At 38.5% G+C, this 18,304-nt stretch overlaps 2 protein-coding genes across 2 annotated transcripts; one reads left to right on the forward strand and one right to left on the reverse strand.

Annotated features, from left to right (window-relative positions):
- Positions 1 to 4,038: 4,038 nt before the first annotated feature.
- LOC102718950 (protein ACCELERATED CELL DEATH 6-like) lies at positions 4,039 to 11,962 on the reverse strand. The gene is made up of 3 exons (XM_015840796.2): positions 10,696 to 11,962; positions 7,037 to 7,683; positions 4,039 to 4,725 (listed from the first exon to the last, which is right to left on the reverse strand). Exons 1-3 carry the CDS (start codon positions 11,555 to 11,557, stop codon positions 4,039 to 4,041), a joined length of 2,196 nt encoding a protein of 731 aa, XP_015696282.2. The 5' UTR covers positions 11,558 to 11,962.
- A 4,201-nt stretch (positions 11,963 to 16,163) lies between these two features.
- LOC121055381 lies at positions 16,164 to 17,166 on the forward strand. The gene is made up of 2 exons (XM_040527850.1): positions 16,164 to 16,337; positions 16,419 to 17,166. The coding sequence occupies exon 2, from the start codon at positions 16,476 to 16,478 to the stop codon at positions 17,010 to 17,012; it is 537 nt and encodes a 178-aa protein (XP_040383784.1). The 5' UTR covers positions 16,164 to 16,337; positions 16,419 to 16,475; the 3' UTR covers positions 17,013 to 17,166.
- The last annotated feature ends 1,138 nt before the right edge of the window (positions 17,167 to 18,304 follow it).

An 18,304-nucleotide genomic window follows, 5' to 3' on the forward strand; every position in this document is an offset into this window, starting at 1 on the left:
TGCAAAAAATCTATAGTAAAGTTGTTTTAAAAAATCATATTAATCTATTTTATATTTTTTAATAATTAATAATTAATTAATCATGTACTAATCTATACTATGTTTTTTTGCCAGGGATAAGTTAATTTGTCCCCTCAAGCCGAACACGGCCTATATATGATGTGTTATCGATTGATCTCTAGTAGTATTGGTGTAGAATGCTTAGACCTAAGATTGCCATGGTTCTCAATATGCACCGTTGCTCTCTTTAAACTACCAAATGCGACTATATAATCTAGTAGTTATAAAAATAGTTTTCATATTTTGTCATAAAAACATGTAGTGAGGTGTGAATGATCAATATGAGATTTATCCCTTTTAAATAGGAGTGATATTTTAGGGTTACTTGATTTAATAGATTATGAAAGTGCATAACCATGCTGGGTGTTTGAGAAGTCAACCACAACTCGAGTAATCTATGATAGTATTGAGAGAATAAGCTATTAAAATGATCACATACTGACACGCATCTCACCTTAAGCTTAATCAATATCACGTGGCAAAGAGTTTGGTATACACTACCAGTTTAGTCAATATGATCTTTATGTACACTCGGCAGATGCAATTGTTCTGTTAAACCATATGTTCTGTTAAAGACCACTATTGACACATGGACCGAAAAAAATGTTTTTGGTTACAACCAGGGGTACACAAACATACTAGGTCACACACTTAATGGGTTGGAATGAGATATTTAGATAGAGATCTAAACATGGACTCAGTTCAGATAGGGATCTGAATACAATTTTAGTTGGTACAAAAGACATATATTTAGAGGATGGGGCTACGAGACAGATAGACACACAAATGTCCTTAGCCACACATATCTTCATGAGCCAATTGTGCATGAGTTCTAGAAAACTTGCGTTTAGTGTTCTAGCCCTCTATGTGTGGATGATGGCCGAGGCTGCTATGTTGCGGCACTGATCGATATGCTCGTACAAGGAGGAGACATTCGCGTGAAGAGAAGATAGTCGAGTTGGTTAGTTTGATTACTTCGTCTACGTAGGCACATGTTTCATTAGATTGATCTACTCTGGCTCTACTTTCACTACTTTACATGTTGAGTGGTAATGATCTATGATCTCTAAACTTATGTAGAAAAAAAATGTTTTGTGCTAGTGTAGCCTACCCATAACCCTTTAGTTTTATAAGAGCCATGTTGCGTAGTTTGTGATCTAGATAGTCACATATGCTTGATATGTGGTAGTAGTAGATTTGATCTAGTATGGTCTCGATTGTCTAGTGCATGTGATGTACTGTTAGACACACAACTTGACGAAATCAATCGGTACAAGATCAGTCAAGTATGCTAGATTGTTTGGTGTTTATCTAAGTCTGACACTAGTGGATAATTGGACATGAGATTGTCTTGAATTGATCTAATTCGATTACGCCGACGATGTTTTTCTATTAGATTGGTCTAATCAGTATAGCAGGACCGCAATGTACATTGTCCCTTAGATTTCGTTTGTGTCAGCGTCATTGGGTAGAACATATTTATAGGGTGATATTTACTGTGTCAATGTCACTTGTGTTTCTAATCTTGTATGCAGATGACATATTATTGATTAGAATTGATATTCTAATGCTTGAATGTTTTTAAGTCATTGTTAAAACAAATAGTTTTTGAATGGAAGACTTAGGGGATGAAACATACATTATAGACATTAAGATCTATAGAGATAGGTCAAAGAGGCTAATTGGATTAAGACAAATTACATATATTAACTAGGTATTTAACATGTTCAACATGCAAGATTCTAAGAAAGGATTGTTGCCTATGTCCTAAGACAACTGATGTGCAAAACAAGATGAATGCAATTTGATATGCTTCGGCAATTGGATCCATTATGTATGCCATGTTTTGTACACACCCATATGTTTCATATGCATTAAGTGCAATAAGCATATACTAATATGATCTAGGTGAGTGTCATTGGATAGCCGTTAAGAACATCCTAAAATACTTGAGAAGGATAAATGACGTGTTCCTCATCTATGGAGGTGATGAAGTTCATATTGTAAATGGTTGCATTGGTGTTATCTTTCAAACTAACAAATATGATTTTAGACCACAATATGGATTTGTGTTTTGCTTGAGCGACAAAGTGGTGAGCCCGAAGAGTTCTAAGCAATATATTATTGCTGATTTTATAATAGAAACTGAGTACCTACCATTTTCCGCAGCTGTGAAAGATGTGGTAGAGCTGGTTTAAAGATATGCAAGATACACATCGATTTGAATATTCTAGATTCATTGACAAAGCTACTACCCCAACCAAGTCACGAGGCATATGGTAGGGAGACTTCTAGTGATATGCCCTCTAGGCAATTATATAGGTGATTGAATTAATGCTGTGTTTATAAATATTGTAAAGTGTTATTTTGTTCATTAGAATAGATAACTTATTACCGATCAATGAGTATGCGACTTATTCATGATAGTTTTATGTGATATGTTGCTATTTCCAAATGATCATTGGTTGTATCATATCATTATATGGTGGTCATGTCTCATGAATCATGGTATGGATACACCAAATTAATAATGTGGACAATGTTGGAGAATATTTTGTTGGATAGACCCATCGTGAGACACTACAAGAGTTATATATGATATGCTATCGATTGGTCTCTAGAAGTGTAGATGCAGAATTCTTAGACCTCATATTATCATGGGTCTCAACATGCATACTGGCTCACTTGGTATTGCCAAATGCTTTTCCTTAATTGGGTAGTTACAAAAGTAGTTTTCATATTTGTTATAAAATATGTAGTGAGATGTAAATGATCATGGTGAGATTTGCCCCTCATAAATAGGATAGTTATCCCTAGCCCCTTGATGTAATATATTACGAAAGTGTATGGCCATGCTGGGTGATTGAGGACTGAAATCACAAGTTGAGTAATCTACCACATGATTGAGAATGATTGAGCTATTGAAAGGATGACACATATATCACCTTGAGCTTAATCAATATCACGTGGCAAAAAAGATTTGCACATATATGTTTGACCAATATGATCTTTGCATGCACTCAGTGAGTCAATAGTTGATATGTGAACCAAAAATATAATTTGGGGTTGTAACCGGGGTTAACTGAACCTACTAGGTTGCACATTTAGTGAGTTGGAACTGCATATTTGGATAGAGTTCCAAATATGAAAGCAAGGATTCGGATAGAGTTCTAGTTGGTACGAAAGATCTTAGATAGATAATATATACGTTTAGACGCATGGTTGCAGGATAGATAGAAACACAAAAAATCTTTAGCCACACCTCTTTTCATGAGCCAAACGCTAGTGACGCGTGAGTTCTAGAAAACTTCTGTTCGACATTCCACACATGTATGTGTGGTTGTGCTGTTGTGTTGTGGTGCTGATTGGCGTGTTCGTACAAAGAGGAGACCTGCACATGATGATAAGACGCTCGGGCGAAGGGAAGACGGTCAAGTTGTTTAGTTCAACTGCATCCTATATATCAGTACACGTTTCTTCGGATTGATCTACTCCAACTCTGCTTCCACTACACCGCGTGTTGAGTGGTAACCATGCATATATCTATCATTTCTAAACTCGCTAGCTTTGTTTCTTGGTTTACGCATGAGACATGCACACTCTAAATCTCTCATCGCATCCATTCTCATAATAAATTTAGCAAATTACCCTTTGAACACGTCATAATATTAATTAATACCGTAGAATAATCAAATATGAGTGAAAATAAAATATACGGAATTTTTCCTATATATAGAAAAAAAATGCGTAACACATTTTATAGGAAATAAATTTCATTTATTTTAGATAATATTATCATAATTTTTAACCATAACAAAATACGAGTATTTAACCAGTAGATTTTAAATTTACATTATTTTTCTTAAACAACATGCACTTGCTATATACCCACTGTTCTGTATTCAATCTGCTGTCACTCTTGTACATATCTATGGTCGAGAGTTGAGAGTTGAGGCTGGCCGGTTAATTAGTTGTTGATCATTTAGTTATTTGTAGAAGAGCAGGCAGACCAAAGATGAGTAGGTAGGGCCATAATTTGGACAAGGCACCAAGCACAACCTCCACTCCTATGGTGTAGAACCACATCTTGTCCCCGGACTTCCTGCTCACGGTCCACGCAAGAAGCACCATCGGCATCAGCTCGGTGTTCGCGTACACCAGGATGGGCGACGCGAAGGCGCAGGTCGCCATGGCCGTCGTCCGAGCAACCGGCGCCAGGACGACGTACGTCCCCAGCGCGAAGGCGACGGCCAGGCTCCGTATGGAGCTCCGCACCAGCCCGACGGCGGAGGCGAAGTGCCGCGAGCGGGTGGCGAAGTCGACGGACGCCATCCCGGCGTACATGAGGCCCAGCGTGGCGAGCAGCGCGCAGGAGAACGCCAGCGCGTTGGCCACCACGAACGCGTCGAAGCCGTAGCTCCCGGCGAGCGCCGGCGTGCCGTCGCCGCGGTAGCCGCCCGGCATGGCGATGGCGGCGGCGAACGCCACGGTCGCGACGAGCACCGAGCCGATGCCGAGGATCTGGGTGGACTCGATGATTTTCTTGGATTCTTCTGCTTCGTTTCGGTTGGCGATGTCCTGCTCCAGAAAGTGGTCATGCCGAAGGTTTCCACCGGGTGCACCGCAGTAGACTAACAACGACCGGTAGATCATCCGCCGTTGATTCTGCAAGACGGACGTACGGACCCAAATTAATTAACAAGTGCAACCAAATTTAAAAAATTAACTAATATTATATTTCTTATAAAACTAGACCCGAAATTGATATCGGCAGCTAAACACGGAAGATCACCATAGAAGATTCAATCATGATAACGATACCAAAACACAATATTTGTTAACAAGGTTCGGACAAGCCTACTCCCCCAGACACTCATTACGAGCATTGCTTCCCGATTCTAGCATAATTACAGCTTATCAGGTATCAACGATCACGGCCAGTCGGCTATGCCACCACGATTCGTTCCCTAAGCCTACCTATGCTAGCTTTTATCGCCGTGAGGTTATAACAGGTCTATCTTTCTATTTAAAGCAAGAGCATAGGATAGAGTTCGACTCTACTTCTATCCTAGAACCTAGTACAACTCCACGCCCTAATTAGTAACTGACTATGTACACATATTCGTCACAAACTCTAACAATATTAACTATAGAGTAGAGCACTAGAGCTAGAGTTGGTCGATGTACTAGCTAGCTAATTAGTGAGTGCTGTGCTTGAATGCTAGCTGGTTCATATTTTATGATTTTTCTATGTTAAGTCAATGTATCTTTATGATTCTTGTGGTTGGATGAAAATGTCGTAGTGGGTATTTTGATGGTGTTTCATATTTTTGTCTTTGTTACATGAGGATACGGTGATGTTTTGATAGTTGAATTCAATATTTTGATATGTTATGGTGAAATGTTCCAAATGTTATTCCATTGTGTTCAATCATTTTAATAATTTGAAACATTTTTAGGTGGCTACAAGGAATCATTTTTCCATATGGGGTGAACCGCCACCTCTTTTTTTGGCAAAAATTGGACACTCGATTTTGCTGTCTCGTCCATCCCAAGACGGTGAAAGTTGAGTGTGAACAAGCCCAGCAATAGCTAGCTCTCAAAACCTTTCAATCCAATTTCAAAAATGCTAAATCAAAACCTTAGATGGTTCTGCTTGAACTGTTGAAAGTTTCCTCCGGACTCAAAATCCTTCATGATTTACTCAAATCTTCCTATCCAAATTTTAGAAGTTTCTACTGGAAATCTTCCGATAAAAAATTCAGAAATTTTAACGAAATCTTGAAACCTCCCACTCGAGTTCCAACCGAAATGTTAGATCTTTTAACACAAATCTTCAAAAAATTACTATTCAAAACAAATCATTCATCTTCAATACCAAACTTTCTTTTTATTCCAATCTAGATATTTCAACCGAAATTAGCAACTTTGTACTTGAACATTTTTTAGCTTAAAAAAATCTGGGTTGAAGGCATAGCTTTTTTGACAGTAGAAGCAATCCCAGGGTTTCCCCAACCATCGACAGTTACCGCAGTTACTGAGGTATGGTAAGGGTTAATGGCAGCAGGGTTTGATGAATTTTTTCTGAATTCAAAATTAGCAGCAACTGAACACTCAACAACCCTTTTTTTACTTAGCCCCCAAAACCGGTGAAAGTAGTGCTTAATGTCTTTTACTAAAAAAATCAAGGAGAAATTTTGCGCACTTAGAGACCAATTTAAAGCCATTAATATAGACCCATCTTAATAGTACAACATAAATCAATGAAAAATAAATAACACATGAATTTGACATGTCCTTTTGGGTTCTTCCATCTATATTGGGGGGTTACAAAACATCAATCAATCTACATCGACAACTAAATCCTGCACTTATTTTCAATAGCCACATTTGTCCAATAAGTATGTGTCATCGACTATCCACTAGGGGCCAAATCGATGACTTCCAATAAAGACGATGATTAAGAATCTAGTCTGAGCTATCGTAGACTTGGTCTAGGGAGAAAGTGATGGGGGTGGGGGATACAGTGATCGCTACTCCCTTCATAAGTACTAGATTAGATATATCTTAGTATTATAAATCTAAACACAATACAATATTACTATATTTTTGACCGAGAGAGTAACAAATTTAAGGGGATAGGAGGCCATGTCCTTCCTCCACTAGTAGGATGTTCTCTCACCCGAAAGTTTTGATCTTTTTTCTAATTTAATAAAGGTTATAAAATTTACCTCTCAGTAAAATCTCTCGGTATATTTTTGAAGTTAAAATTCTTCTCAACTTTATAATAAGTTACTACCTCTGTTTTATATTATAAGTTTTTCTATCATTGCCTAAATTCATCAATCGATAAATGTATATAATTTATATATATGTCTAGATTCATTAGCATCCATATGAATCTAAGCATGGCTAGAAAGTCTTACGTTATGAAACGGAGGAGGTAGTTCATTCTGAGAGTTGAGTTCCTAATTACCTTTGAGTAATAAAGCCCCGGAGGAACGCAGATCTCCGCAAGATGCCGAGGCGTTTGCCACTTGTTGTTGGCCAGGTTCAGGCGAACCCTGTGGTTCCTCATCAGGCAGCTCGCGAGGTCCAGATCTCCGATCTGGACGGCGAGGTGCACCGCGGTGTTGCCGTCCTTGTCCTGCATGTTGAGGATTGGATCATCCAGGAGGAGACCTCCTGCCATGCCGCAGGCGTAGGAGACGATGCGGTATCTTCTCTTCTGGACAGCGACGTGGAGGAAGGTCCTGCCCATGGCGTCCTGCAGCCCGGCCGTCCCGGGGCACCTGTCGAGCAGAACGACGACGGCCCTCAGCCTGCCTGCCGACGCGGCGACATGGATTGGGAACATGCCTCTGTCGTCAGGCTGGTATGCTGCGTCCGGGTTGGTCTCCAGGAGCTGGGAAGTGACGCAGTTTTGGAAGGGATGCATGAACCGGGCAGCCAGCAACAGCAGCAGCTGAGCAGTTTCATCGCATGGTCCTTCCAGTGAGGCGGCGAAGTGGAGAGGTGTGCTCCCATGGTCGTCTCCCTTTTGCATCAGGTAAAAGTTGCTTGACATACCATGGATGGTGGTGCCTAGCTTCTGGTTCAGTTCCATCAGCATTTTTGTCATCTCTGCAGGACCAGGTGTTGATTATTCCTTTTGTCATATGTCGAATGTGAAAATATTCAAAACTACACTTCGAAGTTTGAAAGGGAAAAAAAATCAACATATATATAGAGTTTAAGTGAAATGACAAGTAGCTTAATGGTTGTACTAATCAATATATATTAGCACCACCCAAGGCTCTAAGTTCAAATCTTCATAGAAGTATAAATTTTAGATTAAGTTATTTTTGAGGGGCTAAGTTTTCAACTTGGGCTAAGTTCTGAATTTTAAAAAAATAGCTGCATATATCCGGTTGGATATAGAGACCGGGTAAAAATACCTTCTCCAAAAAAAAATAAAAAAAATAGAGTTTAAAGAACACAGCAGTAGTGTTAAAGTTGAAATAGACCATATTTTTCTTTCTAAAATTAAGTCTATTAATTTAATTTCTCCCTTCTTCTTATATTGGGTCAAATTACACCATCCGTCGAGGCGCAAACTGAACGTAGTTCAGTTGATTATTTGTTATGGCCCTTTGTGATACGGAACCTGTTTAATTATTACATGATTTTGAATCCTACATAAAAAACGAATTCATATTTTCCTATGATTTAGTCCTACAAAGTAGTACGTAGTAGTACACGTATGCATGCGTTTAGTGGCCAAAGCATATGCTTAAGCAACATAAGGTTAGGCCTTCAATCTTATTTATATGTGCGCTATGTACCTAGGGCTGATTTGTAAGAGAAGTTTGGCTAGACTAATACCTTATTTATCGTGGTCCCGTTTTTCAAAAGAGTTAAATGATATATTTTTATAAAAAAATACATACAAAACTTCTTTAAAAAATCAAATAATTCTGATTTTCAAGTATATATACAATAACAATTAATACTTAATTAATTATATGCTAATACTGCCCTCGTTTTCAGAATTAGCCCACCAGCACGTCCTGCTCAGCCGAAATGGACCTTATACTGATCTGCAGATTGCACCGTTATAAGTAAACTTTTTCTATGCTAGGATTTAGACCGAGTAAAATGTTTTTTTTGGGGGTTAGCAATGACAGTATGAGTTAATCTTCCCACCTATAAGTCAAACTTTGAGTACATAAAATTGTCTTGTTTCATTATAACTGAAAAGAACGTAAACAGACACATGCACACATCATGGTCATTAAGATATAAGGGTGAAATTCTAGAATTTAGACTCATTCTAAGTATGTATATAATTCTCACTGTCGAGCAATCAGCCATAGTAATTGCACTTGTTAAAGAAACTAGAAGAACTATATATGTTAGATAAATTGGTTTCTAAATGAATCCCAATTCAATTTTTGAACGTGGGTGATGATTTTCCCACTTGCTTTCGAAGACATTAATTAGAGAGGCCTCAGTCACATTTGTCTTAAGACATTAATTATTATGCTATGCAAATAAGCTGCTGAGACGAAATATATTAAAAATATATTAAAAACAAAAATAGGGACATTTTGAAAGCGTTCAAAAACTGGATATGACCGACCTTAATGAGTACTCCCTCAGCTTTTTTTTTATTTCATGCCTTTGACTTTTTGTCTATATTTGACCTTTCATCCTATTCAAAAATTTATATAATTATTAATTATTTTATTATGATTTGATTTATTCTTAAATAAACTTTAAAAATAAATTATAATTTTAATTATTTGTAAAAAATATTAAATAAGACAAATGGTAAAATTAACGGCCCCGCATAAAAAAACGGAGAGTAGTTTGTGCATCCCGGAAATGACTATGCCTGGTTTCACATGGTTCGTTTAAAAGAGGGATCATATATAAACAGCCCTATGGTACACATAAGATCGACATGAGGTTTAATTTGTACCAGAGGTTAACGACCAAAGTTAATTAGAAACATTATTAATTCCAAATATACATAATATGTCCATATATGCATGGTACCTATACTGCCTGCATTGTAATCCATTTTACAATGCAAGATTTTTTAGTATTATCTATATTATTATGAATATTAATAAATATAAACATATATACAAAACAATATATAATGATCAATACATGAATCTAACTAGTCATACCTAAAACATCTTACGATATAAAACGGAGAGATATACACCGCCGTCTTTTCTCCTGTGCTTAGCCTGATAAGCTAAAATTTAAATTTTCAACCTTATATTTTGAGTAGATTTTAGGTTTTTCTTTACTGAAGTTTATTTTTCAGGCTTGGCTTTTAGATCGCTAAGAATATATATACAAAAGTTTTACTTATAAATTATTAATTTTTTGTTTGTAAATATATTGTTTAACATTTTGTATGTAAAAAACAAACAATGAAACAATCACCTCATAGCATAAGTAGAAGTTAGAATATCCCCCGAGCATGCAACCTAGGAGAATGGCATATTCATCTTTTTCACATGCACTATACTTACCTGTAAGTTTAGCTAAAAGTTAGACATTTTATCGACGGAGGGAGTACTGTATGAGGCTCATAAATTTATCTTTATCAATGCCTAGCTACTTAAGTGCATTAGGGGGGCAAAGTGCCCTGTTTTAATGACGCTTTATTTTTGTTGTTTTCCTCGTGACTAATTATAATACCAACGAGTTTAACGGTAGGAATTTTGCATGAGTTAGTTCAATCCTCACAAAGTTCCCTAAGTGAGTTTTTTTTACTATTTTTTTTAAAAAATACCTTAAAATATCATATTTTTCAATATAAAAATTTAGTATCCTGAGATATAATGTATCTTAAGGTATCAGAATTTTATACTAAAATTTTTAAAACCTTAGTGTGTTTTTCAAGAATGGTAAAAAAATACCCTACCTAACTTTACAACACAAGGCTTAAGCTAAGGGATGTATGGGACGCGAATTTAGTGACATTGCACTGTGATATTTTCGGTGACATTCTGTGTCACTGATATGCGGGTCCCACGTGGATCCAGACATAAATAGGGTCCACATGTCAGTGATAGAATGTCACCGAAAATATCACGGGACAATGTTACTGAATCTGGATCCGAATGTACGTACCTTGGCCTCGAAGAACAGCAGCATGCATGGCAGTTTGGCCGCCCGGGCCAGAGAAGGATAGTTGCTTGGAAGAAGCTGATGATCCAGCAACAATGGCGTGTATCTGCTCTACGATCTTGCCGCGCCCCAACAGGACGGCGAGGTACAACGGCGACGTGCCGCTGCCGCAGACCAGCTGGCCAGGGTCCTCTTCCAAGAGCTCCCTGACCATGGCGACGCTGTCGAAGCGGATCGCCTCGTGCAACGCCGTCTCCCTGCTCTCGTTCTCGGTCCTCAGCATCGCCGCCGTTGCTGCTGCTGCTCCTGCTCCATCGCCGTCTTTGCTCAGACCGACGAGTTTCCTCACCATCTCCAGGTTCCCGGCCCTCGCGGCGGAGTGCAGCGGCGTGTCGCCGTTGTTGTTCGCTGTGACGAGGAGCACCTTGGCCCTGCCGCAGATGACCTCCGCGCTTCTCAGGAAGCTCTCTCCGTCGCCGGAGGCGGCCACCATGTGGAGGGCGGTGTCCCCCTGGTACGTGAGCCGCTTCAACGGCGACTCCTGCACGTCGCGGGGAACCTGAGGCGCCCTCGCCGGCGCCGGCGATGGAGGTGACGACTGGTAGCACTGTTGGTCTGCCCCATCCCCATCATCTTCCCTGCCCAGAAGACGGCCGAGCTCCACCCAATCGCCGGTGCGTGAGGCCCTCAGCAGCGACCAACACATGGACACCGGCGGCCTCGGCTCGCCGCGGCGGCGGGCCTCCGCCAACATTTCCAGCTCGGGATCCATATCGCCGCCATTCTCGTCTGAAGCTGCGGTCAGGTTGGAAGCAAGCCGTTTCTCTTCGTTGCCTGATGCCGCCATCGCCATCGCCATCGCCATGGCCGGCTAGCAAGTAGCAAACCCTAGCTTAATTTCACCGTAACGTCATGATATATACATATTGCATGGATGACTGACTATGTCTATGGCGCGCAGTTTGGATTAATCCAATGGGATATATTTCAAAGCTCATCAAGTCATGATAGATATATAGTTGACCATCTCAATCTACTTCTTATTTTATACAGTGCATCCTATTAATTCATATGCGACCGACTAAGCAGTCGACTAAGTTGGAGTGTAATTAATGTACAATTATTCTAACCAATTCAAATCAGTAATGAAGAAGATAATTGCTCTATTAACCAATTCTTAATTTATTCAGAAGTAAATTTCACAGTATTACACAGGATATAACAAAACTATATACTACAAGAGGAAACCATGTTCTAGCCATACATGCTTACCAACCCATTAACTATATATATCATAAAAAAAATAACTTAGGCTCCCTTTACTTCATCTTAAAATTATTATAATCCGGAGTATAGAAATAATTTAAAATAAATAATTAGATTATTGTATCAACTTATTATAATATCTAGAGCCCAGATTACTATAATCCGATAAGCTCTTCGAAAGATGTTTTTTTTTCAGATTATCGAGTGGCTAAAGATCCATTGTCCTAATTAGGTAATTTATATTAATTGCTATCTAACTATGCATGATCTACTTCAATCGGCTTATAATAATCTAATTTATAGTAACCTATCTTAATAATCTAGATTATAATAATCCTAAGTAGGAACAAAATTACATTAGCGATGTTTATTAGTAGCTGAGGTGAGTTTGTAATAGATAGTATGGGTTGCCTCGTAAAAAAATTCAATCCGTATAGATGAATTTTGAGATGTCTTGTTATTACAGGCATCCTCATCATCACAGAAATCGTATAAATACTATATAATTATTCAGACTGAAAAAGAAGTTCTTAAATCATTATTAGAATCTGTTGAAAAATTAGGAAAAAGATCATAATTTTTTAGATAAAAGAGAATACTTAAATCATTCATAACCTGTTGAAAAATTAGAAAAAAGATATGATTGCATATTGCTGAAATTCCATAGAAAATTGAAGATGACTACTGCGAAGATTAGAATAAGCTATTATATGCACCCCTCCCTCATAAGGCGCAAACCCACACCTCCCACCCTATTCCAAGGGCCCAAAACCTCTCAACTAGTGTGGTCAAAGCTCTCCCTTGCTGGGCAAACCCGTCCTTTGACCTTCCTCCACACCCCACCTTTGTCTAGTCTCGTCTATCTGAAAGGTGCAGTAACACAAAGGCAAAAAATACAGTAACATGCCTTATAAATTATAGTAACAACACCATGATAGATCTAATTTTTTAAGTCATATTTTTTTAAGTGGTTTAGAAAATAATATAAGACACATGAGATATTGCTCTCTAAAAATTAGGAATACAATATTCTAGCTATCCCACTTGTATTAGTTATACTGTAGCAATAGTATACAGTCACAACTCGTGTTACTGTACTTTGATCATGATGTTGCTATACCTATATCAAACGCACATGTTACTACACTTATATCACTATGTTACTGTAACATGCAGTAACAATACACATATTTTATAGTAACATGACATTATTGCTACATAGAATGTATATTGTTACTGCAGCTATTGTCGTAGCATTAGTGTATACTAATACAAATCATGTAGATATTTCTTAAGATTTCAAACTTTAAATAACTTTATCTCTTACCTCATATATTATTTTTTAAAAACGTTTGTACCACAATGTTAGAAAAAATGCTTTAAAAAAGTAGATCCCTCATGTGTATGTTTTGACGTTGCTACAGTAAATTAGTTGTCGTGTTACTGCATTTTTGCCTTTGTATTACTGCAGAATTCCTGTGAGACGAGAGATGGACTTAGATAGACATGAGAGTAAGCCCATACAGGGTTGACCCATAGGGTAAACTATTATTTGACCAACCTTTAATTGAGGTGGGGGTGATTTTTGGGCCTAGAAAAGAGGGGTGGGAGGTGGGATGGGTCTTGGAAGGACTTAGAATTGAGGGGGTGTAGAATAGTTTATACTAAAAGGGGTGCACATATTAGTCTTGTTATATATATATACACGTTTAGGCTCGACCACACAAGGTATATCTTCTATAATTGAGCCAAAGACATTCTCGTCTTTTTGTTTTTGTTTATAAGTTAAAATTTTAATTTTTAACCTTAAATTTAGGGTTGATTTTGGAGCTTTTTATCGTAGTTTATTTTTTCATTTGTTTTAGATCATTAAAAACAACCATATAAAAGTTTTATTCATAAATCATTTTCGTTTACAAATATATAGACTGAAAAATCCAGACAATCACCCTCTAATTAACAAAGTAATTAACGAGAATGCCTAAATGAAAGGGTACTTAGAGCATGCCCAACAGATTTGGTAAAAGGACTCTCATCCTAAAATTAGGAGATTTTTCATTAAAAATTCAATCCAACAGCATTCTTATTCTCAGCCCCAAAAGTTGGAGGTCCCAAACCCAGTTTTTTCGGTGCTCATTTCTTGGGACGCTGGTTCCATTCCCAATCGACGAATTTTTTTCATTCGCGCGCGCTGGAAGACATGTTGCCGCCATCTAGCTCCTCCTCGCGCCCTCGTCCTCCGCCGGACTGAGTTCCTCGGCCGTCGACGTCGTCTTCATCGGAGGCGGCAAGAATGGCGTCGTCGCTCCCCCAAGCATCTCTGGCACCGGTATTTGTCGCGACGGCTGCACGCGGAACCGTGAATCTGGGCGCAAGAGGTCAGCCGCTGGGGTCGTCTTCCTCGCAGCTGGCAGGAATGCCGACGTCGCTCCCCCAAGCATCTCTAGCACCGGCTTATCTCACGACGGTTTCACGCGGAACCACGAATCTGGGCGGTAGAGAGCAGCCATCGTCGCATCCGTAGGCACCACCAGTGCTGACAACTCAATTCGCGTCGTCGCAATCGCAGGCAGTGCCACCGCAGCCACCTCGATTCACGACGCTAGCTCAGTTCAACCTCTCTCCTCACTCCCATGGCAGCTGGGATCCTCATCACTGTCAGCAGCCATGCTCCAACACTCAGGCGACAGAGGGCAGAGGGGAGCAAGAGACCCTAGTTAGAGAGGAAGTGCTAGAACCCCTCAACCATGAATCAACTGGTGTCAATTTGTTGAGGGATTGGTCTACTGGTGAAGATGATTTCCTCCAAAGAAGCAATTTCAGTAAGCCTGTCACTCATATGTTTTCCCGTGTTGGTTGTTTTGTAGTCTATATGAAATTTTTTTCAGATAACAATTTCAGGAAGTATGATAGGGAATAGTTGGTCTGTTACCTCTCAAGTCTGTACATTTGATTTGGCAATAAGAGAATGACTAGCCTGTAGTTCTGAATGTTTCTACAGTACTAGTTTTATAGTTCTGTATGTTTCTGTAGTACCTCTCAAGTCTGTACATTTCATTGTTTTCATCTGAAATTTAGGTTTCTGCAGTGCTAGCTTGTAGTTCTGAATGTTGAGCCTGTGACTGTCAATGAAATGCTATCAATCTGATCAAACTATATTTTCTGACAGTGTAGAAATTATCTGAATATCTAATCATTTGACCATGAATTCTGATAGTTCTGCATTTGTTCTCTTACTTCGTTGTGTCAAAAGATATAATTTTAATTATGGAACTGCACACAAATCCATCTGATTAATTCACACCATAATGTATTGTGCACCCAAACCTTTATCATCCTCATCAGAAATAGTGGTATTGGGACATATTTTCAGAAATAACAGTACCGGGGTATATTTTCAGAGATGATCATGTTCTCATATTGGAGCTATGTATGGCTGTTGCTAGTCGCTACAAGTATAGGGACATATACACTAAAAATATTTGGAAGCAATTCTTGGAAAATCTGGTTTAGACTTCAATACGCACCAAGATGATACTTACTGTATGCAATGGACCTTAGGTTTTTAGTTCTAAGCAATACAAATAGTAAATATTAAACAGATAGTAAATAGAAACTGATATCTTCTGGTAAACAGAGTTGTTTAGCAATTGTTTGATAGTAAATAGTGCTTGCTGCCTCATTTTGGATAGCTATTTTCATTGTTTTCATCTGAAATTTAGGTTTATGCAGTACTAGCTTGTAGTTCTGAATGCTGAGCCTATGACTGTGAATGAAATGCTATCAATCTGATCAAACTATATTTTCTGACAGTGTAGAAATTATCTGAATATCTAATCATTTGACCATGAATTCTGATAGTTCTGCATTTGTTCTCTTCTTTTTATAAAGAGGGCATGTTCTTTTGCTGTTCTAGAAATAAAAATGTGAATTAATACTAATTGGCTGAAATGTATTGTATGGACAGATAATATGGCTAGTGAAAGATTTTACACAAACTTGTTGAGCGAGAATACCTATACCTTTGATTACGGTGATATGGGTAGCCAACCAGAGCAGGAACAACCAAACCGTAATGAACCTGGTAAATCTAGGAGACAAAGCCAAAAAAGGACAAAAAATTTTAGTGATGAGGAGGACTACTTGTTGGTGTCAGCATGGTTAAATATTAGTTTAGATGCAGTTCAAGGTGTTGATCAATCAAAATCAACCTATTGGAACCGGATTTACAAATATTTCCATGAACACAAGACCTTCAATTCAGATCGCTCTCAAGGCTCACTTAATCACCGTTGGACTGGCATACGTGATGCGGTCTTTGTGGATGCTTAAGTCGGGTTGAGAATAGGAATCAAAGTGGTGTCACCATTGAGGACAAGGTTAGAGTTATTCTCACATATTCTCATTGTCTTTCTTGTCATACTTCACTGACATTTTTTTATTTCTTTATTTATTTACAGTTATCGTAGGCTAGAAAGTTGTACAAGGCAGAAAATGAAAATAGAGCGTTCACATACATGGAGTGCTACCATATGTTAAAGAACCAACCAAAGTGGTTTGATAAGCGTATTGAGATGGCAGAGTTGGAAGCTCAAAAAACACCAAACAAGAGGCAAAAGAGTACCACAAAATCAACAGCTGTACTTTCAACAGATGTGCCTACTGAAGGAAATATTGGTGATGGGAGCGAGAGCACAAGAATTGATGCTGCTACAAATACTCTAGAAAGACCAGTTGGAAGGAAGAAGATGAAAGAAAAGTTGAGGCAACGATTTGATCGATCCCATATCGAATCATTGGACTATCTGTGGGCCAAGAAGAAAGAGGCTGATGAGGAGAAAGAGATCAAGAAAGAGGAGAGGTATAATCATGCATTCGCACTAGAAGAACAAAGAATTGCAGCGGAAAAAGAGAAGTTTGAGTTCAAGAGGATGATAGAAGAAGAGAGGATTTTGAGAACAGATGTTTCTAACATGGATATCTCTCAGCAAGAATACTACAAGAACCTAAAGGACCATATTATTAGTCGACGTCTAAATAGCTCGACTGAATAGTTGAAGAATAAGTGATTTGCCATATTCATACATGTTTGCTGAATTTTTAGTTTTGTTGGACATTCCTAGCAGATTCGTATTGTTTGTCACTGAACTATATGGTCTGGTGCTGTTTTGTACTTAGACTATACTGAAAGTATGATGTTTTAGGCAATGGGGCTAAAAGGGTACTGTTTTTCCTGGAAAACTGCTTGCAAAGGTGCTGAAAGTGTACTTTTTTTTTTCTAGAAAACTGCTTGGAATGGTGCTGGAATTATACTATTTTGCTGAAAGTGTTCTATTTTTGCTGAAAAGCTGCTGGAATGGTACTATTTTGCTGAAAGTGTTCTGTTTTACTGAAAATGTTCTGTTTTGGCTCAAATGTTGTTGGAATGGTGCAAGAATAATTCAAATTTGCTAAAATTGTCTTGTTTTATTCTCACATCCTGCTAGAATGATGCTAAAAATACATTTGGCATAAAAATGCGTCTACATGATTTTCATACTACTACTTATCTAAAATAAACACAACTTATTTGTAAACAATGTAAACTAACAAGAATCTCTGACATAAAGTGAAAATTAATATTGGTCTCCATGACGTTGCCACAGGTGTTCGACGAGGTCTTCTTGGAGCTGAAAGTGAGTTGTTTTGTCTTTAATTTCACTGTACTTAAGAATGTACTCATCAGAATCAGCCGTTCTTTCATGTGAAGCTCTCACCTGTTCTCCCATCTCATCATAATCTAAATCAAAATCATCATCTCGCTCATCCTCCACAATCATGTTATTCATTATTATACAAGCTCTCATGATTTGACCCAGAGTTTTTTATCCCAAAAACGAGCCAGTCCACGAACAATAGCAAAACGAGACTGTAAAACTCCAAATGCTTGTTCAGCATCCTTCCTAACTGCTTCTTGGGCTTTTGCAAAATATTTTCTCTTATTCCCCTGCGGCATCTGAATGCTCTTCACAATTGTTGCCCATGAAGGATAAATACCGTCTGCAAGATAATACCCCATGTCATAGTTGTGCCCGTTGATGCTATAGTTTACTTTTGGGGCTTCATCTTTAGCTAGCTTTGCAAATAACGGTGACCTTTGAAGAACATTAATATCGTTGTGCGAACCTGGTAAACCAAAGAAAGTATGCCAAATCCATCGGTCATGTGAGGCAACGGCTTCTAGAACTATAGTAGGCTCCCTAGACTTCGCTGTATATTGACCTTGCCATGCAGTAGGGCAATTCTTTCATTTCCAGTGCATACAGTCTAGAGAGCCCAACATTCCAGGGAATCCTCTTGCTTCCCC

This window comes from Oryza brachyantha, chromosome 9 (genome assembly GCF_000231095.2).
Source record: "Oryza brachyantha chromosome 9, ObraRS2, whole genome shotgun sequence".
NCBI lineage: Eukaryota > Viridiplantae > Streptophyta > Magnoliopsida > Poales > Poaceae > Oryza > Oryza brachyantha.

Bases quoted from the DNA above. Each gene is read 5' to 3' on its own strand.
- LOC121055381 (XM_040527850.1), top strand. From the start codon at position 16,476: ATGGAGTGCTACCATATGTTAAAGAACCAACCAAAGTGGTTTGATAAG.
- LOC102718950 (XM_015840796.2), bottom strand. From the start codon at position 11,557: ATGGCGATGGCGATGGCGATGGCGGCATCAGGCAACGAAGAGAAACGG. The intron at 7,684-10,695 runs GTACGTACATTC...CTGGTCCTGCAG, and splicing joins TGCTGTTCTTCGAGGCCAAG to AGATGACAAAAATGCTGATG. The intron at 4,726-7,036 runs GTAATTAGGAAC...TCCGTCTTGCAG, and splicing joins CGGGGCTTTATTACTCAAAG to AATCAACGGCGGATGATCTA.